At 39.6% G+C, this 26,448-nt stretch overlaps 1 protein-coding gene across 2 annotated transcripts in view; it reads right to left on the bottom strand.

Moving 5' to 3' along the window:
• The window catches only part of NPSR1 (neuropeptide S receptor 1), a 159,965-nt gene that overhangs the window by 113,525 nt on the left and 19,992 nt on the right, over window positions 1-26,448 (bottom strand). For both annotated transcript variants that reach the window (XM_058569063.1, XM_058569073.1), the window contains exon 2: window positions 15,886-16,018. In XM_058569063.1, the coding sequence (XP_058425046.1) occupies window positions 15,886-16,018 (133 nt within the window). The remainder of the gene's footprint in view (window positions 1-15,885; window positions 16,019-26,448) is intronic.

Here is a 26,448-nt window from a genome sequence, read left to right as displayed (position 1 = left end):
CACATAAATAAAATTTAAAACAAAGTTAATAAATGAAACTAAAAGGATTGTGTGTGTGTGTGTGTAATATTAAGCACACAAACCTATATTAAAGATATACTAGGGCCAGCCCCGTGGCTTAACGGCTAAGTGCGCGCGCTCCGCTGCTGGCGGCCCAGGTTCGGATCCCGGGCGCGTACCGACGCACCGCTTCTCCGGCCATGCTGAGGCTGCGTCCCACATACAGCAACTAGAAGGATGTGCAACTATGACACACAACTATCTACTGGGGCTTTGGGGGAAAAATAAATAAATAAAATTATAAAAAAAAATAAAGATATACTAGTCAGGGGAGGGAGGAGGGTGAAAGGGATAACTTGGTACGTGTGTGGTGATGGGTTGTAATTAGTATTTGGGTGGTGAACATGATGTAATCTATGCAGAAATAGAAGTATAATGATGTACACCTGAAATTTTTACAATGTTATAAACCAACGTTATTGCAATAAACAAAAAATTTAAAAAAAATAAATAAAAAATAAAGATATACTAGTCAGGAGCCTTTAGGAACCAAATAAAATGTTAAAACTTATAAAATAAATATTGATAAAAAATATTAGGAGAAAATGAAAGAAAGTGTGACAGCTTTTAATAGCACTTTTAGTCATCAATGACACATCACATAGGCCAGAAATACACGAAAATAGAGAAAATTTTAAGATTATAATTAATAAGGGCAAATTCAGAAAGATAAAGAATATATTGAGAGACTAAATATGCATGTGGTCAATGACCAGACTATATATAAAAATAGAACTCTGACCCACAACCTGCAACAACCTGCGCAAGAAGGCAACCTACTGTCTGTATCAACCAGTCCAGAAAGCCAAACAATAAGTGCTCTAGTAATCTGCCCCAAATTGCCAGGACTTGATTAATAACTGACAGTTCTCCTACATTTTGACCCTGCTTCCAGCTTAGGACCAACCAGAGAAAGCCAAACATGCACTACTAGCCAATCACATAGGATGCCATGCTTCTAATTAACCTGCCTACAGCTTCCCCATGCCAACAGCCTCCAATCAAGGCACACCCTGTCTTCCCTTTTCTTTCTTATAAAACTTTCCCACTCTTCTGCCCACCTTTGAGTCTCTGCCAGTATCAACGATGGTGGCTGACTCCCTTGCTATAGCAAACTCTGAATAAACAACCACTGCTTGTTTTCATTTGAAAGGTGTTTTTTTTCCCACAACATTAATTATTATGCCTTATTTTTTAGTAAACATTAAATATATTTCAAAATAAATGATTACATATTACACCCCAAAGACACTTTTAATAAATTCCAAAGAGCAGGAATCATTCCAAAAATATTCTTTGACTGCAAGCCAATAAAATTAAATATGAATTATAAAATGCTAAATAAAAATAAAGTGACCTAGAAATTAAAAATAAAAATAACCAAAAACTATTAGATGGTTATTGTGTGAAAGAGGAAATAAAAACTTCAAGACTAAGATATTTAGAAAATAAAAACAACATTATCTCATATAAAAATTTATGAAGTAGGAAAAATTCATAGTCTTAAAGGTTTTCATTATGAATGAGAAGAATTACAAGTAATGTCATCAAGATGGCAACATAGGTCATTCCTGACTTCAGTCTCCCTCACAAGAAGACCGACTAGCAACTGTCCATAGACACCCTTGTGAAAATTCCAGAATCCAGGGGTGAGGCTAAAGCACTCTCCTGGACCACAGAGACCAAGAAGGACCACATTAGAAGGGTGAAAGGAGTGGCTACACTCTGACTGCATCGCCTTTCCTCAGGCAGGCCCAATGCCATACCAAGAGGGCTCCCCTTGGCCTAGAGTCTCTCCAGCGGGACAAAAAGTTCCCAAGGTGGACATCCAGCTCCCCCAATGTTGTAAGATGTTTCCCAGGAGGTCCACCAGGGTCTCACCTCACCAAGATCACCAGAAAAATCTGTAGGGCTTGATGACTGGGGGTCAGACACAAACGGATATGGAGGGCAGGACTTACAGTAACCAGTGGTCATAGCTTGGCAGATTGCATTTCTCCTCACAGCTACATCTTAACAGAGATCTTAGCCAGTGGCTCTGCCCATCTGAAAAGGCCATAGCTCTTAAGATTAGTGGCCCCATCTGGCAAGGGAGCTCGGTGGGCATTTCTACCCGCTGTATGTTGATACAAAATCAACATACAAAAATCAGTTGCATTTCTATGCACTAACAATAAATTATCTGAAAAAGAAATAAAGAAAGCAATCCCATTTATAATAACATCAAAAGAAATAAAATACTTGGGATATACTTAACCAAGGAGACAAAAGCTCTGTACACGGAAAACTATAAGAAATTTTGATGAAAGAAATTGAAGAAGACACAAATAGATGGAAAGATATCCCTTGTTCATGGATTAGAAGAATTAAGATTGTCAAAATGTCCATACTACCCAAAGCAATCATTAGATTCAATTCAATCTCTATCAAGATTCCAATGACATTTTTCACAGAAATAGAGAAAAAAATCCTGAAATTCACATGGAACCACAAAAGATCCCAAATAGCTAAAGCAATCCTGAGAAAGAAGAACAAAGCTGGGGGCATCACACTTTCTGATTTCAAACTATAACACAAAAGTATAATAATCAAAACAGTATGGTACTGGCGTAAATACAAACATGTAGATGAATGGAATGGAATCAAGAGCCCAGAAATAAATCCATACATATACAGTCAACTAATATTTGACAAGGGAGCTAAGAATACTCAATGGAGACAAGGTAGTCTTTCCAATAAATGGTGCTGGGAAAACTGGATAACCACATGCAGCAGAATGAAATTGATATCTTACGCCACCCACAAAAATTAACTTGGAATGGATTAAAGACAAATGTAAGACTTGAAATCATAAAATTCCTAGAAGAATAAATAGGGAAAAAGCTTCTTAATATTGGTCTTGGCAGTGATTTCATGGATATGACAGCCAAAGCACAAAGGAGCAAAAGCAAAAATAACAGGTGGGACTACATTAAACTAAAAACCTTCTGCACAACAAAAGAAATGATCAACAAGATGAAAAAGAAACCTACGGAATGGGAGAAAACATGTGCAAAGCATTTATTTGACAAGGGGTTAATATTCAAAATATATAAGGAATACATACAACATGATAGCCAAAAAAGAAATAATCCATCTAATTCGTGGGCATAGGATGTGAATAGACATTTTCCAAAGAAGGTATTCAAATGGCCAACAGGTACATGAAAACGTGTTCAACATCACTAATCATGAGGGAAATGCAAATCAAAATCAAAATGAGATATCACCTCACCTTAGAATAGCTATCATCAAAAAGATAAGAGATAACAAGTGTTGGTAAGCATGTGGAGAAAAGGGAATCCGTATTCTTGTACATTGTTGGTAGGAATGTAAACTGGTACAGCTGCTATAGAAAACTGGATAGAGGGGCTGGACCCATGGCCTAGTGATTAAGTTTGGCATGCGCCGCTTCAGCGGCCTGGGTTTGGTTTCCAGGCATGGACCTACACCACTCACTGATGCCCATGCTGTCACGGTGACTCACAAACAAAACAGAGGAAGATTGGCACTGATGTTAGCTCAGTGTGAATCTTCCTCAGCAAAAAAACAAACAAATGAAAATTAAAAAAAAACAGTATAGAGTTTCCTTAAAAAACTAAAAATACCTGAAACTTACATGATATGTTCCAGTTTTCATTCAATAAAAAAAAAATTGAAAATAGACCTACCATATGATCCAGAAATTCCACTCCTGGGTATATAGCTGAAGGAACTGAAATCTCGAGTTTTAAGAGATATGTGCACCCCCATGTTCATGGCAGCTTTATATGCAATAGCCAAGACATGGAAACAACCTAAGTGTCCACCAAAGGATGAATAGATAAAGAATGTGTGGTACATATATACAATGGACTATTATTCAGTCATAACAAAGAAGCAGATCCTGTCATTTGTGACAACATAGATGAATCTTGAGGGCATTATGCTAAGTGACATTAGTCAGACAAAGAATGACAAATACGGTATGATCTTACTTATATGTGGAATAAAAAAACCCCAAACTCACAGATACAGAGAACAAATTGGTGGTTGCCAGAGGCAGGGTTGGGGTGTGGGGGAAATGAATGAAGGTGGTCAAAGGGTACAAACTTCTCGTTACAAGATGAATGTGTTCTGGACGTGTAATGTACAGCATGGTGACTACAGTCAACAGTACTGTGTTGTATATTTGAAAGTTGCTAAGAGAGTAGATTTTAAAAGTTCTTAACACACAAATTATAACTATGAGAGGTGATGCATGCTAACTCAACTTATTATGGTAATCATTTCACAAAATATAAATATATCAAATCATTACTTTGTATACCTTGAACTTAACACATGTTATATGCAGATTTTACCTTAATAAAGCTGAAAAAAATAAGTGAATGAGCAGAATTAAAATAAATGAGTTGAGTATACAACTAAAAAATTCAGGAAAAAAATGAATTAAATCAGCATAGGAAAGTGGTAGTGAACTCCACATATGGCTTTGGACACCTCAACACTCCTGGTCTCACTTCTCTTGCTGAACCTCTCAATTTTCTTTGCTGTCAGATAATTAACAGGAGGGTTTTGAGGGTGGAGAATTCCTTGGTTCATTAGTAAATTGCTCTCCAGAGAGTACTTTGAGGCAAAGCTAATTTCCTTTACCAATATGAGAAGATTTGGCCCTATCAGAAGGAGAAAGTTACTTGAATGTGTGCCAAAAAATATGTTTTCTATCTTTCCTTTGTGGAACACACAACGGGAGTTGCTCTCATTAGCTCCCGTTCTTTATTGCATTTGAATAAAACAGACAAGTCAGTCTTGAAGATGAGAAATGACTAATAAATTTTAATTGGCACTTTAGCTTGTAAAATATAAACAGTCATTAAATTCATACAGAAAATTGTTAGAATGGAAGTGCTGAAAACCGCAGACTGTGTAGCTTCAAAATCTTCTAGTTTCCTTCCATTCTCAAGACTAATACTACAGCCAAAATTCCTAATGGAATATACAGAGAAGAATGAGTTAAGACTTTTTTGAAGGGGTCAGAAATGTGGAGAAGAGGGAAGTGAGTTAAAATGTACAGAAGCAAAATTAAAACACTTCTTCCATTCAAATGTTCTAGTAAGTGATGTGTTCTTTGTTTTCACAAATACATGAATGCTGCTATAGTCACTATGGAAAAAAAAGACAAATTAGGTTTGGATTCTTCTCTAACACACTGGCTAGGATGGAAGAAAACGCTCCTTTTTAAAATGAGCAAATGATACTTGAGTAGGTGTGTAAGCATCCTTAACAGATGAAGAGAAAATCCCTGCCCTCAAGGAGCTGGTGATGATTCTATAACTATTGTAAGCCAATAAGGTTTTTGTTTTCTGGGACTTTTTTAAACAAGACTCAGTGTGGATCTATCTTGGTGGCTTCTAGAGCATTTGTCTCATGACATTTTCCATCATCTTTTAGTACCTGGTGACCCAAAAGACATTGGCCAATTTGAAAGTTGCAAAAGTGTATTTCTTTGATGCAATAAGTCCACTTCTATGAACTTTCCTAAGTAAATAATAAATACTTATAAGATTTAATTTTGAGAATACTCATTACAGAATTGCTGATAATAGCCAAAATTGGGAGGGAAATGCAAATAGTCAACAACAGGAGTTTATGTACTTAAAGGGACAATCACCCAATGAGTCACTGCAGTGTCTGGAGGGCATGCAAAGTGCTGGCTGCCAAGATAAGAGGTCAGAGAGGGCATGGCCCTCTGGAGGAAGCATTCTCAAAGCAGGGGAATGGGTGGTCAAACAGATATTCATTGTCTAAACTCAGTTCTCGATGGAAATTATAGAAGACAAGCTATGCCAGAGACTGCTACTTACCTCTATTCTCTCATTCTTCCTTAGGAAAAGAAATCTGATTTTATTCTGGCCAATGGGCCCAGGTTAAAAACAAACAAGCAAACAAACAGCTTTTTCTTCAGTTAGAGATGGCAAGTGAAATGCAAGCAAAAGCTAACGGGTGGGAATTCTAGGAATGCCACTTAAGAGGAGGACAGATAGCTGGCATGGGCCCCTCTTGTCTTTCCTCTCCTCTCCCTTCCTGTCAACTAGAATTTGGGCACGATGGCACTTCTAGCAGCCATCTTGAACCAAGAGCCATCCATACCAGGAGCTGACCTTGAGGGTGAAAGTGCTTTAATAGAGTAGCAACATAGAGGAGCCTGGGTCCCCAGTGATAAGGAAACAGGATATGAGCCCCGGACTGCCTACTTCCAGAATTCTTTACATTAGGTTAAAATAAATCCTTATAAACTTAAGCCACCATTATCTGAATTTTATGGATGTGCGGCTGAATCTAATTCCAACTGATTCACCAACTAAATATATAAAAGACCAAATGGAAATCAAAATGTTCCTCAAAGAAACACTCAAGGCTACTGGTCTATAAGTAGGAGGCTGTTCTCAGGAGATGGGTCATGATGGAAAATATTATTTAATGAAGGGCATTAGTTTTGCTTTATCAAATAATAAGCACTTATTTTTCTTCCTCAGAAGAGTCAGCTATAATGCCTCTGAATTTAGTTTTCCAAATATTTGTGTCACTGATGATGTCAGTTAAATCTGATGATTTAAGAATATGTTTATATGAAAAAGGTTTAGTCACCCTTCAAAGCAACACTTGAGAGACAAAGACACATCTGAGCAAAGTACCTTGTCCTGAATAAAAGAGCCAATCAGTTGAGGGTGGCAATTAACTTCAGGCCTTTTGGAGAACTTTCACTCTTCAGCAAGTGACTGAAAGGATTTCAAATTAATCATTTCATTTATTTCATTTCAATGAATGAAACAACTCCAGTGGTAGCACTAACAGCTAGCATTTATTGAACAATTACTCTGTGCCTCATACTGTATTAGGCACTTCATAGATATTATCTCATTTAACCCTCTCCACAACTCTGGGAGGTATCCCCACTTTCTGGATTAGGAAACTGATATTTAGAGAAATTAAGTCACTTTTCCAAAGCCACAGATCTAGGAAGTAGAATTGCTGAGATTCAAACTCAAGTCTGAATAATCTAAAACACTGGCAAAGCCAAATGTTCATTCTGAGCGGTAAGTTTGTGGAAATTTTTGTGTATTTTAAAGTGTGATTTTGTAGTTGACAGAGAATAGATACTTTGAAAATATTAAATCTTCATTTGGAGTGTTGATTAAAATAGAAAACTAAAAATGCTGCCAGATCTGGCTCTTTCCAGAATTTGGAACCATTAAATTTTGTTTGCCTTTATATAAACTCCCGATGCCTCCCAAAGGAGTTGAAGTAAAAAAGTTTGAAATGGGTGCAGTTCGTCTTCAATGGCATTGCCACCTCCTCACCCCTTGCTATCCACGGCCCCCAGGACCCTCTCTTTCTAAGAGCTCTCAGAAGCTCATTCACACCGGGAAGTTGCGAACAAAGTGAAGCATGAGGTCTGTTTTCAGAGTATTTTCACTTTAACAGGCATCAAAGAAGTGGTTCTCCAGTGACAGACATTTCAGCTGATGTCAACAGGTTTGAGAGGCATTGGGATGGGGCAGAAGGACCTCCTAGAGTCCTGTCCTGTGTGGGGAGTTGTCCACTAATAAGGCAATCCTGGCACCCACTGTGCAGGCTAGACATCCAGCCAAATAGTCAGCTACAGATATTTTTTAACTGATCACAGAACTTTCAAACATCCTTTGAGCTTATATTCAGCTCTCATGTCTTCCTACCTACAGTTACTCTTATGCTCCAACTTGGCAGTCCCACTCATTTATTAAATATGTTGGCACCAGGCTCCCAATTTTGCTCCATCTAACCAGGTTTCTACTATCCTGAGGTGGTTCAGTGTGCCCATGGATCACCCACCCCACACATTGGCCCCTTGGGGAGGTGCATCCTATAATGATTAAAAGCTCAAGATTGGAAGAAAGACTGCCTTGGTTTGAATATCTCCTCCACCATGCACTGCAAGTTCTGAATCTCTTGGAGCCTTAATTTCAACGTCTGTAAAAAGGGGATTATGGCAGGGCTAGGTCACAGAACTATGGTGAGGATTAAATGAGATAATCCACATAAAGCATTTAGCGCAGAGGCTGGTACGTGGTAAGCATTTAATAAAGTTTAGCTTCCATTATTATGGCCCTGTTTGCTAATGACTTTCCTGCCACTTCACTTTAGCTCCCCAGTACAACGGACACAATGAATTACACCATCTCTGCAATATTCACCTGAGAATATCTTGCTTCTTGAGCACATCTTCACTTCCTTCTAGCTCTTTTGTTCAGGTGCTCTCACTAAACTCACCTTAAGACTTTGTGGAGACCTCTCATTCCTTAACCCTCCACTGTCTCTATGTCTTTCTGACCTGCCCTACTTTGATTTCTTTCTATAGCCATAGTCCTTTTGGTCCAACATTTGTATCACCCTCTTGACAACAAGTTTAACTTCTTTGCTTTCCTGTGTTCCTCTCTTACCAGCAAAACCTGGCTATGGGTTAATTTAAGTATCTGTTTTCTCACTTCCTATACCTTGAGGCTTTTGCAGTAATCCCCATAAAATGTGATGGTGGCCTGAACAAAACTAGCAGGACAGAGAATGTGTTTAAGTAAAGCCTGAACATCTTCACAAGGCATATGAAGCTCGCATTTACCACTACCCCTCACTTCTTCCTACTATCTTTCATCTAGGATTTCCATCCCCCCACACTGTGTTCCACCCGTTCTGAATCATTTGTAATCCTCTGATGCACCTAGCTTTTTCCCTCTGTTATGGACTGAATGTTTGTGTCCCACCAAAATTCACATGTTGAAGCCCTAATCCCCAGTGGGACTTTAAAGAAGTAATTAATATTAAATGAGGTCATAAGGGTAGGCCCTGATCTGATAGGATTAGTGTCCATATTAGAAGAGACACCACAGAGCTTGCTTTCTCTCTCTCTCCATATGCAGGCACCAAGGAAAGACCATTGAGGACACAGAGAAAAAGTAGCCTTATGCAAACCAGGAAGAGAGCTCTCACTAGAACCCAACCAGGCTGGCACTCTTCTGATCTCAGACTTCCAGGTTCCCCAACTGTGAGAGAATAAATGTCTAGTGTTTAAGCCACCCAGTCTATGGTGTTTGTTATGATAGTCTGTGCAGACTAAGACATCCCCTTCTTGATGCCAAGGGGAAAACCTATACGATTATAGCTGTATTTATGCAAATATATTGGCATTGCAGGGACACACTAATAATAGGAGCATCTTTATGTGAGAACAACTCATTCACGCTGAATTTAAGCCATCAGCCTCTGTTATAATATCACCGTTATAGGGCCAGTGTCTTGTCACTCTTTTTTCCTCATATAGAGAAGCCCAACACATGGTCCTTTGATGGAAGAGTTTTACTGACAAGCAGATATGAGTATGGGTTGATCTTGACTTTTCTCCTCAATCTAAGTGATCATCTGATAATCATGAAGACTTTAGCTTATGTGGGCTGGATTTGATATCATTAGGAATTTTCCTTTGTATTTTCAATCGCATTGTTAGTGTTCCTGAGGCACATAACAGTTCAAAAAATTTTTTTTAATTATAACGAAAGAAACTGGAGAAGAAAGTCCTGATATAGCGTCTTCTTTAAGATGAATTTTAAAACTTTGAGATGAATGAATGAATTTTAAATCTTTGGTCAAACACGTGATTTATCTAAACCTTTATAAATGTTAAGCTCTCACTTTGCCCTCACTCTCCCCAACCCCACCCCAAAGCTTAATGTTCTACTCACATATTGAAGGTGGCATTCATACTTTAGGGGTGGGCTAGAATTTTATGAGGGCACAAGCTTTTCAAATTCTGATTTAAAAATCAGTTGCAAACCCAGGGGCCCATAGGCCAAATCTGGCCTGCATGTGTGGTTCATTCAATTGGTACAGTGTTTGACAAAAACTGAGTTTGAGTGCCTTTAGGTGCAGCCTTCACTCTCCAGTTCACCTCAGTCTCCATCTTTGCTTGTCTCTTCCCCGGGCTCTTTCACACGTTTACACTACCTGCTCGACTCCTGAAGGTAATTGAGATTGAAACCCTTGCTCTGTATTGAGATGATGTATTTTGTAAACAAACGTTTTATTGAAATAAACTACACAAAGTGCACAAATCATAAATATATACTTTGGTGAGTTATCACAAAGGGAACATATCCATGTAACTACGATCAATGTCTATAAATAGAACAAACTAGTGCTGGAAGTCCTCCTGTCTTCGTGTTCCCACTAAAACAAATGCTAAAACACGTGGCTACAAGTGATTCCAAGAAGCACAGTGAATATCTGAGTTTTAGATGTACGTATACACCCTGCATCAGCTTTCTTTTAGTGTGTGTTTTCTCGTTTTATTATTTTTTATCCTTTTACTTTGCTGCCCTTTCACTTTCCTTTTAATTTAAATTTTCATGTATCATTATGTTTAAGGTATACATCTTTTAAAAGCAGATTAAAATAGGTATTTTTTAATCTACTCTGACAATCTTGTTGTTTTATTTGAAGTATTTGTCCATTTAAAATTAAAGCAATTAATGATATATTTGAGGTTAAATGTACCAACTTATTTGCCCTACCTGTTCCAGTAATCCTGATATTTTTCTCTCTCCTTTCTTAACTTCTTTTAGTTTATATATAACATATGTATATCATATGTAAATTTATATATATATTTGTATATTTTAAATATTTCATTTTACATCTCTTTTAGAGTGCCAGTAATATACTTTTTTACAATTTAAAAGATTATTCTAGAGATTTCAATACATCTCCCTGACTTTTTTTTTTTAAAGTTCTGAAGTATTATTGCAATAGGTACCCCCAAATCATTTAGTATAGGGGAAAATGCAAGTGAATGAATTCAAAGCACTTAAAAAAATCATGAAATAGAGTCTGTTATCTGAGGTGAAAGAGATTGGGAGCATAATAAGAAAGCTAATCACTAGAAAGTGTTTGATGTGGCTTGGAGGAAGAGGAAAAGATAAGAGTAAACTATTCTTATATTGACTCATTTACTTCAATAATAGCTTTTTAGAATTATTGGGAAGAAAATAAGAAACCTGTGAAAATTATAAAATGTTTTTTAACTATAATTGAAAAGTTTTAAATAATCAAACATTTTGAAATCACATAGTTTTCTCTTTGGTTACTTACTAGATGGTACTTGAATTTTATAGATTTTGTTGGGTCCCTGACTTATAAATGTTTAATGTAAATTAGTGCTTTTACTACATCCAAGACAATCCAAAGACTTTAAAGTCTTTAACTCTCAAATCCCTCTTTTGTCCCATTGTTATCATGTATATTTTTTCTTTTTGTTTTAAATTTTGTTATTATGAAGAATTTCAAATATATGTAAAAATAGAGAGAATAGTATAAGTATAAAGAACTGAATGTACTCACCATCAGGCTCCAATAATTATCAATTTTGTCATCTATGTGTACTCAACCCTGCCGTCAAATAATTTTGAAGTGAATCCGACACGTTTTTAATTTACCTGTAAACGTTTTCAGTATGTATCCTAAAAAGATAATAACTCTTTTTAAACATAAAATATACCATGATTTAACACAAATAGTTCCAATTCAAATTCAAGATTACAGAGATTTTACTTAATCCCATCATTTTAATGTGTTGTAATTCTTTTTATATTTGTTTGATTGTTTTCTTTTTTGCTGAGGAAGACTTTCTCTGAGCTAACATTTGTTGCTAATCTTTCTCTTTTTACTGAGGAAGATTTGCCCTGACCTAACATCTGTTGCCAATCTTCTTCTTTTTTGTATGTGAGCCATCGTGACAGGACGGCCACTGACAGACAAGTGGTGTAGGTCCATTCTCAGGAACTGAACTCTGGCCACTGAAGTGGAGCATGCTGAACTTAAACACTAGGCCACTGGGGCTGGCCCTGATTGTTTGTTTTTTAATCCTGTTTACCTTTATGGTATTTTATGAATCTGTGGTTTGATCTCTTTAGGGAATTTGGGAAAATTGTTGGCCATGATATCCTCAAATATTGTTTCTGTCCAGCCTGTCTTATTTCTTTCTGGTAATCCTTTTTGCTGTGACCATATGTTTCTTATTTTCTTTCTGTATTTCTGTCTTTTTTTGTGTGTGTGAGGAAGATTGGCCCTGAGCTAACATCTGCCAATCCTCCTCTTTTTGCTGAGGAAGACCGGCCCTGGGCTAACATCCATGTCCATCTTCCTCTACTTTATATGGGATGCCGCCACAGCATGGCTTGACAAGCGGTGCATGGGTGCACTCCCGGAATCCAAACTGGCGAACCCTGGGCTGCCGCAGCAGAGTGTGCGTACTTAACCGCTTGCGCCACCGGGCCGGCCCCTGTATTTCCGTCTTTTATTTCTTCATGCTTTAATCTGATTACTTTTTTCTGACCTGTATTGCAGTTTAATAATTTTCTCTTCAGCTATGTTTCATTTGCTACTCAAACCATCTATTGTATTTTTAACTTTAGTCATTTTACATATTTTCTTCTTAAATTTTCTGTTTGTATATGTTGTATGATATTCAATCTTTCCTCTTACCTCTCAGCTTCTTAAACAGATTAATAACAGTTATAAATTATGTCTGATAACTCCAATAGCTGAACCTCTTGTGCAACTCTTTTTACTGTATACTTTTCTCGTTTTTTTTGTCAGTTATAGTCTTTTTGCACTCCTGGTTATTTTGTAATCAAGTGCTGAACATTGTACATGAAAAATTATAGTTAATTTGTTGCTATTGATGATGTTATGATGCTCTAAAGAAGATTTACTTTTGCACCTTGCAGACCGTTAGACTAAGTGCAGAGGTAGATCATCTTACTCCAGTCAGGGATTGAGTTGTACTTCAGTCTTTGTGAAGGCTGATCTATTCTCAGCTCACCTTTACTTGTAGGTTGTAACTCTTCAGTTTTCTCAGTAGAAACCAAAGGGTATTTATGAAAGCCCCTACACTTTGGTATTTTTGCTCAGTTGGTCTAGTGAGACTATCAAAAGGTCTACTCAGCTTCTTAGATTCCCAGCCTCTGCTTTTAAATCAGCTAATGCCTTGAGAGAAATAGTGCTGCCAAATATTGGACTTACATCTCAGGGTTCCCTGCTCTATAGCCTCTTGGTTTCTCAATTCTTAGCTATCTTGGTAGTTCTGTGATACCTTCTAACAAGTGGTTACAGTTTGTCCAGGTTTTCTAAGTGTTGTAGGTAAAAGTATTGGTCTTAAATGAACCAGTTCAAAATTTTTGAAAGCAGAAGTCACGTAATATATTCTTGAACTATTGTTATGTATCTTACAGTTATATATAAGTCAGACTAGTTTATTTTTAGCCATGACATATGTAAGTATAAACATAAATGTGTATGTTTGTTGATTTATTTTTGTAACTGGCTCCAGGGTTCTTTTTTAGGGAGTAATTTCATTTGTTAAAAAAAAAGTGCCCAATATTTTTGGGTTTTTTTGAAGATGTAGTATCCCCAAGGTCATGGTTTGAAAAGAGTAGGAAAAAAAACTCCTTGGCATATGATAAATAGGTACTTATAGGAGAGAAGAAGTGGAAAAGTGAAAATAAGACAAAAGACTACAGCAAGGTAAATTGAGAAATTTCTGGTGGTAGCTGCAAGTTATATATAATATATAATATTCCATTTTAATATGTTTACTTTGCTATAATGAAATCTCCCTCTGTTGCCTGAAACATTTGGTAAAGTCTTTTAAAAGTAAAAAGTCATGTTTCGTGGGTGATTGCAAAGAAAATGAAAAAAAAGTGAGCTGAGTGCCTTCTTAGGGTCAGTATGGATTAAAAAAAAAAAAAAGACTAACTGGGAAGGTGAGATGCCCGTGAAAGGGAGCAGTTCAGCACAGTTAGGAAGTGAGAACGAGACGTGATGAGTAAGAATATAAAGCCCAGAAAATCTGAAGAAATCTTGGTGAGTACATTAACATGGGATAGGGGACTCAAATCAAATTTATATAAATCTCAAAGAATAGGATCCTTCAGTTGATACCTGAGTAACTTTTATATATATACTGAACACTCAGATGTGTATTCTCAACTCCCGTACCAAAGGATCTGAGATCATGGTGAAATGCGTATGGAGGAAATTTTAATATCTTAAATAAGATGGCAAAACTTTCCTCTCCAAGAATTCTTCACTTGAAATCCTCCTGATCTGACCACTTGAGTTTTTCCAGAGGAAATTAACAAATCAAAAAACAGACTATAAACATTCACGAAAAATTAAGCCTAGGTTAATACAGCAGACTATGGATTCGAATAGAACACACGACTTTGAAAATAGATGGTGAAATTTCAGTTATTCATTTAATGATTATTTTTGACAATACTTTAAATTTCATGCTGACATCCTTGCCACCTCTAAGTTCTTACACTCTAAAAGAACACATAGTTCCATAGAATGCAATTGAAGAAATACAATGAAAGTAAGTTATTACACACCCTCATCCAAGGATTTTGCATCTCAGCACTTGCTGGGTAATCCTAATTACTCTTTACTCCTACAATCATAGGAGTGAAAAATGGGGCTCCTGCTTATAGGAAAGCCTGAAGGAGTTTTCCCCCTCATAAGCCCCACCTTTGTAACTCAGGCTCCTCTTACATCTCTTTATTTATCAATAGTGCCTTTGTTTTTCATCCTGGTCACCGTAGCCCAGCTCAAGCAAATGGGGTGTCTACACTTTGTTTGTGAGAGAAGCCGGGGAATTTCAGGCTATCAACAATGTATGGTTATGGTTCTCTTGTAAGTTACAGTGTTGTATTTTTCATGTACTGTGGCTCAAGACTAAATTCCCAAGAACTCTCCACTGCCATTGCTGCAACTGAGAGTACAGCACACGTGGAAATGTATCAAACAGCCCTCTCTGACAGTCATCTACCATTGCTTCTTGTTAGCACTTAACACTTTAAAATAATTCTTTGCATTTGCCCTACAGTCTGACTCAAATTAAACTCTTATGATTGCCGTCTTGTTCCCAGAGCTCAGGACTCCGTGTCTGTCTTAGGCTGGACCCTCTGGGAATCCCATCTGCCCACTCTCTTCTCTGGCCTGTGGGAATAGGACTGTCCCTGTTTATGTCTTCCTGTTGAACATGAGCCCTACCTATTTGGACTCTACCCATCTCTGTGAGGTCTTTGTTTCACAGATCATTTTTTTTAACTTAAGAATATCTCACCATTCCCCCCTCCAGGTGTGATGCAGTCACACTTTGACTGTACTGGCCATTCCCAGCATCCACATTTCAGTGTCTATCCTGGATATTGTCTCATGTCCTTACACTATGCCCAGCAGTAGTGTTGCATGTTGCTTACATTTAGAAAACAATGCCCACAGACTTCTGCAAAGTACTTGTGGCTTCACATTTGTTATTGAGTAGAGACAATTCTGGTCCATTTTCTGGGATATATTCCTTAAGCTCATAACACGGTATGATATGGTAATACCACCTTTGTGAATTATGGAGGCTGCTGTGTATAGGAAGAGTGAAACTCTATAGAACCCTTTGGTGGTGCTGAAGATAGTATTTTTCAATTCTGTGTATAGTGAGCTATTTTTATAATGGGATCTTATAGATATTTAAACGTGTTAAATTTTCTGGAAGAAAAATTCAAACATGGGATTTATATTCCCATAGAAATTTCTCCTACATTTGCTGATGCCTTTGGACTGATAGGATGCCATTTCTATTGGTAAAATAATTGAAAGTGAGGAGCCATAGCAGTTCTGTACACAGCTTCCTCCTCTCCCATCTGCACGGTGACTTACCTGTGATGGCCAGCTGAGTCACAAAGAAGGTCATTCTTGACTTCCTTTTCCTCCTCCACGTGGAGAACAGCACGACGGAGTTTCCAACAATGGTGAAAACAAAGAGGACCCACAGAGTTATCAACTGCTCAGTCTGTGAGAAACAAAGCAACACAAAACCAGTGTACCAGTGAGGACCAGGGCACTTTACAGAATGCAAGGCTCAGCCTTTGGTGCTGGAATGTCTTCCTCCTGGGCTCATATCCCCACCGGTCAGAGCTCTCTCTCAAGAGAACAAAGACACAAAGGTCCTTATGTACACGGATGGCAGTGTAAATTGATGCAACCTTTAAAAAAATCTATTTGGAAATATATGTCAAGAGACAAAAAAATATATGTATTCTTTGACCAAGTAATTTAAATCTATGTGAAAGAATTAAATGTGTGAAAAAAGAACACTACAATCACAAAGATGTGCATATTTATTGTAAGAAGAAATTGAAAATTGCTTAAAGATAACAGGATAGTTAAGTCAATACAGCACTTCAATTCAGTGAACTATTATATAGCTATTAACAACGACAGCCATGAAGATTATGTAGTAACATTAAATATGCTTATAATGGTAAGTGGAGAAACAAGATAAAATTGCATATTGGGTATGATTATAACTTTGCAAAATTATACATGTAGGTAAAAGACTGAAGTAGACTAAAATGTTAAAAGTGGTTATTTTAGGGTAGTGTGATTATGAGTTATCTTACTCTTTTTCCTTTGACAGAATTTTATAATATAGTAATCTTAAAGTTCCGCTGAATAATTTATAGTTAGTAAAAACAAAAAAAAGGCAGAATGCTGCTCATTTAATATTGCAAGTCCTTCATGAAGAGTTTTTCACGATTCCTTCAAACAGACCTTTTTGTCTGTTTAAAGTCCATCACCCAGAATCAGCAGAAGGCCAGGGCACTGGGATAGACTGTACACAGGGATGGGGCAGGGATGGGCTGTGGGTGAAAAGCACGGGACCAAGGTGATCCAGAGGCAAGCCCAAAATCAAAAGCCAGAGACATCAGCCCTAAAGATCTGGGCAGAATCCTGGTAAGAACACACAAGTCTAAGACTGAAATCTGAGAGCTTCTACTATTTTGAGGAGAAGATCAGAAGAAGAAGCTGAAGAAACTCCTTGTGATGGTAAAATATTATGTGTCAGACTTGGCTAGGCTGGAATGCCCAGTTGTTTGGTCAACGCTAGCGTAAGATGTTGCTGTGAAAGTATTTGAATTTAAGCAGAGCAGATTACCCTCCATAACACGGATGGGCCTCATCCAAGGAGTTGAAAGCCTTCAGGGCAAAAGCTGAGATTTCCCAGAGAAGAAGGAGTTCTTCCTCAAGAATTCCTTGAGCAAAATAGAAATCAGGCCTGAGTTTCCAGTCTGCTCCCCCTTTCATGGATTTCAGACTTGCCAGCCCTGACAATCACATAAACAAATTCCTTACAATAAGTCTCTCTCTCTCAATCTCTCTCTCTATTCTTATATATGCCTATTGGTTCTGTTTTCTGTGGAGAATCCTGGCTAATACACTTCCTGAGTGTCTGAGGCATCAGGCCAGCGATTTTTCTTATATTAAATTAATTTTATGTTATACAATAAGAGATGAATAATTCTTTTTAAAAAGTATAACAATTCAGGGGCTGGCCCTGTGGCATAGTGATTAAGTCCAGCATGCTCTGCTTCGGTGGCCCAGGTCCGCGGGTTCGGATCCCAAGCGTGGACCTACATCACTCGTCAAGCCATGCTGTGGTGGCAACCCACATACAAAATAGAGGAAGATTGGCACAGATGTTAGCTCAGGACTAATCTTCCTCAAGCAAAAAGAGAAAGATTGGCAACAGTTTGTTAGGTCAGGGCCAATCTTCTTCACCAAAAAAAAAAAAAAGTATAACAATTCAGATAAAGCTCAAATCCCTTCACCACTCTCCATTTTGATAACTTCCCCTCTCCCAGAAGGTAAATATCATTTTGATTACTTTGTATGTCCTTTCAATCCTTTGAAAAACACTTTACAAGCACACACACACACACACACACACACACACACATATCCATAGCAAATATGTAGTATTTTTTGTGTGGATATTAGTTGGATGAGTCTGATATTTACTACACTCTACATATTGTGAAGCTTGCTTTTTTAAAGTGAGTTGGAGGAATGGCTAAATAAAAGGTGATACTTTCATGCTTTCAATGGAGTAAAACATTTCCATTAAAAGAAATGGATTAAATTTACTAAAAATACTTTGAAGATGTAGGGAAGCATATAGACTGAGGGAGCAGAGGGAACCTATAAGCGTGCTGAGTCAGCCCAGATTTTCTTAGCTCCTAATTCTCCCTGAGCATAACACGACTGGGATTCCCTTGCACTGCCAGATGGAAACCTGAACCTGCTCTGCCAGGTTCCAGGGTTAGAGGCAGTTTCTCACAATTGCTCCTCGAGCCCATATCCTTTCCAGAAGTCCAGCTGGAGCTAGCATCTCCATGAGTCCTGCACTTTCTCAAGCTGATACTTAGGCTCTCCATCTCAGATTAACCGATGGGTTCCTGAGGCCCTGGGTGGAAGTCAGGGCCTTGGAACTGCAGAATGGCAGAAGATAGGGAGGATGGGCATTGTGGTGGTGCTGGGGGGAGGGTGGTGCACAAGAGGAGAGGGAGGACCATAGAGTCGAGGCCCTTTGCTATTTTGAAGGGCACAGGGGGCAGATGCCTCACCTCCAGCATGCTTTTGTCATCTCCCATTTGGAGGGCCAGGCCAAGTACTTTTTCTCAGGTCCTTTTCTGACCAGGGGGGTCACATTCTTCTGGATGATTCATTTCTCTAGCAGTCTAGATACGGGTGGCATTGAGAAAGCATCAGGAATGGAAACCGATTATCATGAAAAGGGCACTTCTGAGTGGAGATGGGGAATGAGTTTTTGTAAGAGAAGTCTCTCCTTTGAGATAGATGGGCAAGTGTGCCGTCAGGAGCAGATCCTGCAGGGGAGGCCTTTGATGGACCAGACTGACGTTCCCCATTCAGCAGCTGGTGTGTAGGTGGTTGGACATAAAAAAGTGGTTTGAACTTGGAGTACCTACATTTTTTTAAATTGTGGAGCAATTTGGGGACCAATATAAGAAACTAGGTGGCTTGGAAGTCACTGTTAGCAGGAGCTCTCACTGACATTATGATGCTGATAGATGCCAGGGTGGGGATGAGGCAACAATATCCCCAACACAGTCCTAATAGAGTCTGCTCTCAGGGAAGATGATGGTGTCCTGGGGGTGTTTACGGTTCAGCAAAGATGAAGGAACCCCTAGAGCACGTGGTGTGGCAGGTGTGGGCATGCAAAGTCCCTTCATGCCCTGCTAAGAATGCAAATGAGAGATTTTCTAAGACTTTTTCCTGTTTCTTTCAGGAAATCTGTTTCATAGGGAGAAGCATTTCAATGCCTTAAAGTAGTTTCTTTTCTTTGAATTGCAGAACACTGTATCATGTCCAGCAATTTTCTCATTCCAAGTGATGGTGGGGGGTGGTTTATTTCCACACTTGTCTGGTATTAAGTTGATCTCTTTCAGCCTCAGAGGGAGAAGGAATGGAAAAGTTAGAATGCGTGTAACGTTTCTTTGCCAGATCAGAAATCCAGATCTCCGTGGTGAGTGGGGAGAGAGCAATGTCGGGACGCAGACATTGGAGGAATGCTACTCTGCTGGCGATGGTAGGGTGACAGGAAGGTAGTGGACACAGGGCTGTTTTCCTCCCTGAGAGTCTGTCTTCACCAGCACCACTCATGGCCCTGCTCAGATGCCCACATCTCTTTCTGGGAGAAAGCAACTGGCCACTGCTCTCCTCCATGAAGTCTGTGGCAATCAGTGAACTTCCCGCAGAAATCTGCCCCCGTCTTGGCCTCTGGACTCCTCCTGTAGTGGAATTCCCCTCGGGCCAGTCTCCCCTCCGCTGATTCTCCAGGGAGACTCTTACTTCGTAGGAGAGAGTAAATGAGGCTGTCTGCCTTGCCCTCAGACTGTCTACCTCTCATAGAGATTCCTCCAATTTTCCAGCAGGTGGCTGTCAACCTTCCCTATTTTCTACTTCTGACAAAATTTTTTTTCAACTAAAATTACCCTCTGAAGGCCTTTTGGATGAGAATTAGAAAGAGGAGGAGAATTAATCGAGTGAACTCCAGGTAATTTTGAAGTAGAAGTTAACGTTTTCTTCCGGAATATATCTCTCTTCATGCTCCTCTTTCTTCACATAACTAACTGCCTGTGGTTAGTACGGTTAGCTCACGTTTCCAGAAAAACAACACTGAAGTGGGTAAACAGTCTGCTTTTTGCATGGCTCTTGGTGATTATGCTGCTGGCACCAAAGTTCAGATTTCCAGAAATCAAGTTTCTCTCCAGTGGAGGAGCTCTCTGGCCTCCCAGTGGGCATGGAATGGCTGTTTTCTTCATCTTTGTACTGCACAGTCCTGACCCAGCCATCCAATCTCTTCAAAGTAGGCTTGGGGCTCAGATCTGCTCTGCTGGGAGCACAGACTCACAAACACTGCAAATCAAATTATCTTGGTTAGATGTATCAGTGAATTGGAAGTCAAGCCTCAGGAGGGTTGTTGCAGTCAGTGCTGGCTTGGCTGAGCCTTTATCTTAGGAGCTTGCACTAACTGTGCATTGGGTTGGTAGACCCAAGGCACTCTGTAAACAGGACAAGGTCTGTTCTCCTTGGGATTGGATGATGGCTATGGGGCATGCTGAGCAAATCCTGTGAAATCAGGCCCCATCCTCCCGCTTTGGAGTTTTCTATTGGAAGACAATCTAACCTTATCTCACAGCCTTCAGGAAACTTCCAGATGGAGGAAATCCCCCACTGTTGCTTTCTGGAGTCTTCCTAAAAGCCATGGTTATTTATTTGTTTTATTAATTCATTCAACTTCAATTAATTGTCTACAGTGTAAGGTGTTGGTGCTACAAGAGAGAATAAAACATGAAGAGTGTATAAATTATACTCAGCCTCGTTTAAATTCTGTTTCATCAAGTAGTACAAGGGTCATTAAGTATGAAAACACTTAGTTGTAGGATCATTTATTCATAGCATTCTTACCCATGTACCACATGCACATAAACACGCAAATCCCAGGGCATTTTGAGGATTTGGAAAATTATGACAATGGGAATTTAGGAAACAAGTTCAGAGACATTTGAGCATCACAATCAGGTAAGGGATTTGGTAGAAAAGTGGGTAGGCTTTGAAACCAGGCTGATGTGGAATCAGATTCTTTGCCACTTGCTGGATGTGTGATTCATCAGTAAATGATAACCTCTCTGAGCCTGTTTTCTCATTGATAAAATGAAGATAAAAATAAAACCTGCCTCAGGATACTTGTGATGAATAGATGTGATGATAAAAATGGAGATTTCTAGCTCAGTGCCTGATGCATAGTATACACACAATAAAAATTGATTTATCTCCTTCCTTACTTTCACGGACCACATACGAGTTTGAGGGGTGATTTATGAATAACTCACTACCATTTCCAAATGATGCTTGAGTTCACCCTGTTTGTCCTATTTTCAGTTCCAGTCTATTGGAATTTCGCCTGAGCCTAACAGACACTCCACCTACACACTCCCCACTTCCCGGGAAGGGACTGATAGTGTCCCAACACCACTCTCAGAATTATTGCGGAGTATAGTTGGGGATTAAATGCCCCCTAGTGGTCATGTGAGGCAAAATTCCAGAAAGATGCTTAGTACTAAGTAGAAGCAACAGGTGAACTTCGAATTTTTCAATGACTAAAGACTAGAGTGTTTTCAACTCAGTTACATGGTTGTGGGCTCATGACTAATTGGTTTTCAACCTCAAGTTAATGAGGCCATGCAGTGACATCAGCTATCTGCAGGCCAGAAAATTACAACCTGGGATTTAGAGGGATGAATTGCCGTGAAGATGCTGGTGACGCCACAGGCCTGATACCTGTGGGATATCCTGGGATATTGCATCGTATCCCAAGAATACCATGCGATATACCTCCAGAACCAAAAGGACGCTTGTGAGGGTAGGCATTATGTCTAGGTCTCCATTCCAGGCTGGCAGTCTTCCTTCCCCATAGAAAGTGCTTAATAAATATCTGTTGGATGAATATATGGGTGATGACAAGGACAAGGGTACTTGTAAGTATCAAAGAGGAGGTTATTTGAAATGAGAATTATGTCATGAAATACAGGACATTTAGTCGGGTGACTCTAGTTGAAATTAGATTTAGTTGGGTCACTCTAGTTGAAATTGGATATGTCATATTTGTCTGGAGAGGAAGACATGACTTATCCAAATTCAAGGAATAATAGTCTTCTTTTCCAGTGGAGTCCTGGAAACTGGAAAAAAAAAGTCTAAAGTATCTTTCACGATCGTAGAGTGAATGGGAACTAACATTATTTGAGCGAATCACCTAGCACGTGACTGACTTTATTTATAATGTACAGTAGGTGTGAACAAATATTTGTTGTTGATCCATTGTCATGTGCCAAACATAGTTTGAAAAGCTTTATACACTGCTCACTTAATCATCGCGACCTCACTGATGAGACGTCACTGTCTTCAACATTACAGGTAAGGAAAGGGGGCTCAGAGAAGTTACTAACCTGCGCTACCTGGCTCATAAGTGATGCAGCTGGGATTTGAACATTGCTTTGCTTGACTGAAAAGTCCATGCCCTGCTTCCTGAGGTGGTTTTCTGCTCCAATTTGGGGGCAGAGATAGTGAAGTTGCCTCATTTGCTTTCAACTTTCAAGTGGGAAATACCTTCATTTTCCTTCTGACCCAAAACTTATTCTGAAGCTGGGTTTCTGGAGCTGAGTCCATTTCAAACTGTCTCACCCAGGACTGAGCGTAAGGTCAATGCTCAGTATGTGTTCGAATGGCTGGACACTGGAGCCACGTGTGGCTTCCACACAACAGTAGTCATAAACATCACACAAGATGTGGCTGCCTCATCTGTCCCAGGCATCATAGAACTTTCTGTACCCCTTACATTTTCATGGTTTATTTTATGATTATGGTTATTTCTGTGATGTTGCAGATGAATATCTCAAACACAGAAAGGAGCACATATAGCTTACTGCCCAAGAGAGGAAATGAAGTCTCAGAAAGGTTATGACTGAGCCTCAGCTCTCAGTGAGCAGGCAAAGCGGCTGCGCTGTCCTGTCGCTGAGCCCCGGGTGCCCCCTATTCACAGCACCAGGGCTCTGAGGCTGCTCCAACCTTCATTAGTTTGCTTAGGTGGGTTGGAAATATCAAAAGCAGATATATGAAAATGTCTAATTCCATTGAGGATGAATCATTGTGTAACACAGGCAGCGCACAGTTTAAAGCGAGACAAGTAAGAACAGACTGCACAGCTTTGGATTCCTGGAGCTGTTTAATTAGACTTGGGGAATGGGATACATTAAGAGGATCTGGAGACCCCTGGGTAGGAACCATTTATGAACAGATGAGAACTTCTCATTCAGGAGTTTGTCTCAACTTCTCCCTGTGTCTCGCCCCACCTGCAGCTTCAGAGGCACTGCCACATGGTTAACAACCAGTTGCGCTCAACCAGGAGGCGTGGAGGCAGGATTGGGCTTGCTCAGGAGCGCCCACATTGGCTTCTTTCCCACAACCATCTCCTCCTGAGGATGCCCCTTTGGAAAATCTGCGCTTTCACCATCGTCTCAGGAACCCAGCTGGGAGACACCCTCGCAAATACAGTTGAATTATCATCATCACAACCGTCTATCTGCATTCACCTTTTCCAACTGTTTTACCTGGAGCTATGGGAATTCTATCTTTGATTACCCAGGATAGCCTTCATTTCTAATAGTCAATTAGGAAAAAATATATAACAAGACTTTTAAATTAATTACTATTATAAGAAATAGGAAAATTATATAAAGCTACATATAAGTGTGGTTGTTAATTCAAGTTTTCCATTTTTTGTAAGGCTTTTCATATCACTTTAACAGGGGTCCAGAGCAGGGATGTAGGTTGCACCCTCTGACTAGGGGCTAGTGGGACGAGCTGACAGGGGGCCTCCCGCATGAAGAATAGAGACTGTGAATGGATTAGGAGGTATAGCAGTCAGGGTCTGTTGAGGTTGACAGCAGGGCTGTGGACCAAGACGGTCCCAACTAGCTGTGGACTAAGAGTTATTCTGTGAATTCCCATGTAGTACCTCAGAGGTGGAAGGCATTTACCCCAAGAGGAGAGCCTTGGAATATATATGTTGTTATAGAAGTGATACTCAGGTCAGAAGTGGGAAACTATCTTTGGAATCATGTTGCTGTGAACATGATTATACTGGTGTGCATTCTGTATAGTCAAGTTCAACAAATATTTATTGAGAATCTAGTAGCAAAGTTCAACATACTTTGGGGATAAAAGGAAGGCTAAGCCAAGGAGCTCAGAGTCTGATGGTGGAGGCATATATGTAAACAATAATTTTCAACGTGAGCTACTATAACGGAGATGTTGTAGAATCCCAAATAACGGACATGTTGTTGAGGAGGGGCTGAACATGTTGGTCAAAAGGTTTAACCTGGAGATATTAATATGTGAGCTGAGTCTGAAAAAATGAGTAGAAGCAGCCAAGCAAAGAAGTAGAGTGTCTGGCACAGTCTAAGTGAAGGGTGAAAACTTTAAGGTTAGTGAGGGTAGAGAGGGGCCATCCATGAGCATTACATGTGGTCACAGAGCAGAGAAGGGCTTATGATGAGAATTGGTCCTTTGTCCTGAAAACCAACTATTTAAAAAATGGGGCAAGGTCCACCCTGGGTCTTTGTCCTGAGTTAGAAGAACTTGGTACCAAAAGAAAAGATTCTTCTCCGTCTGGAATCTTCTCTAATTGCCTCCATGGCTTGAACTGCCTTTGCCCTATCCCTCAACACCATTATCACAGGTGACAGAATATAACTTTATTTCCTTCAAAGTGGGGCTGAACAGGAAAGTTCAGCCTAACATTTATTTCTTAGTTTAGCCTCCAGGACATATTGAATATCCGCATCAGCTCTTTCTACTCTGACCAGAAAGGGTTAGTTATCGGTCTGGAGTATTTTATCATCACTGCTATGGTTCATGTTTAGTATTTCATTAGCCATGTTAATTTCCCACTGCCTAATTGTTCTCATTTCAAGCAGGGTTTGGTGCATGGGACTGCATCTACATGACTGTCTAATTTAGCTTTCTGGTTACTAGTAAATTCTCAGATTTCACCAGAAACAGAAACTCCAGTGTCCCACATTCATTTCAACGTGAGTCCCTTCTTGGATCACAAAAGGATCCCAGATTAATCACAAATTGGGTGTATTGGAAGCTTTGAGGCAATTAAATTCTGGGATTCCATCTGAATTCCCATAATATACCAGACCACAGATGTTAGAAATCATCTCAAAACCCACCGGGCTCCAAGTCCACGTAGTAATTAATATTTGTTGAACAAACGAAAGAGGAGCCTGATATGCACCAAGAACTGAGATTAACATTGAAATTGCTATTTGAGCTCTGGACCGCTGAAATACAGAAAACTAACATTTGGATAATTAGGTCCAAATCTCTATAGTGTAGTAGAAACCAAAGTAATTACCATGTAATAAAAATATCAAGGAACTATTCTACATGATGATCCACATAATTAAAAAATAAGCCTCTGGGAATCTGTTTTCCGTTCTGGAGGTGATAATAAGCAGGGGAAAGTGTCTGAGGAAACTTCCCCCCAAAAGCCCATCTCAGATCAGACCCTAATACCTTCAATCTGTAGTTTCCAGTCCATCCAGGAGGCTCAGAATCAAGAGCCAGAAGAAATCTGGGGGAGTGAGCAAATAGAAGAGCAGAAGCAGACATGAGGCCAGGATATGGAGCTGAACGTCCTGGTAGATGAGAACAGGTAGGGGAAAGGGGCGTGAGGGGCTCAGTATGAGGATTCCAGGGAGATCGTCCTAAATTGCTACTCTTGGCGGCTTCATTTTCTGTGCATCTAAGTTGAGTGGTTGGTCAGCAGAGTTTAAAAGGCTGAGTTAGTGTGCACCCAATTCATGCAGCTTGTCATCTGCCTTGGTTTCCATTTGTCCTCTTGTTCCCTTGCCTGCATTTCTGGGTCCCCTACATGCTACCCGAGTCTTGCAAGCCTCCTCTGTCCAGGGTGGAACCCTAGCCCCTCGCCTCTCATCAGTCACTCCAGGGGAGCCTATCAGAGGTCTACAGATGCAGCCGCCTGCCTGCCTCCAAGCATCACTCCCACCTGAGCCTCCTGGACTTGGATGGAGTTGGCCACAGCACCTTGGGCCTATGCTCAGGTGCCCTGGTTACCCTAGCAGGGGCCACTCCTCTGGGCCAGGTTGGTCCTCTAGCCTGAAGCTTGCATCTCTCTAATCCACCTTCCTACTATTTTCCACTTGACCTGGAAGTCCAAGCATGTTTTGTGGTTCAGCCCATGCCAATGGTAATAGAAAAATAACATGAGATTGGAAAAATGGATTTTCAAAGGAATAGATAATTCACAGGTTGCGTGCCTAATCCAGAAAT

The sequence above is a fragment of the Diceros bicornis genome, chromosome 3 (assembly GCF_020826845.1).
Source record: "Diceros bicornis minor isolate mBicDic1 chromosome 3, mDicBic1.mat.cur, whole genome shotgun sequence".
NCBI lineage: Eukaryota > Metazoa > Chordata > Mammalia > Perissodactyla > Rhinocerotidae > Diceros > Diceros bicornis.
This window is presented reverse-complemented; position numbering and strand designations above follow the sequence as displayed.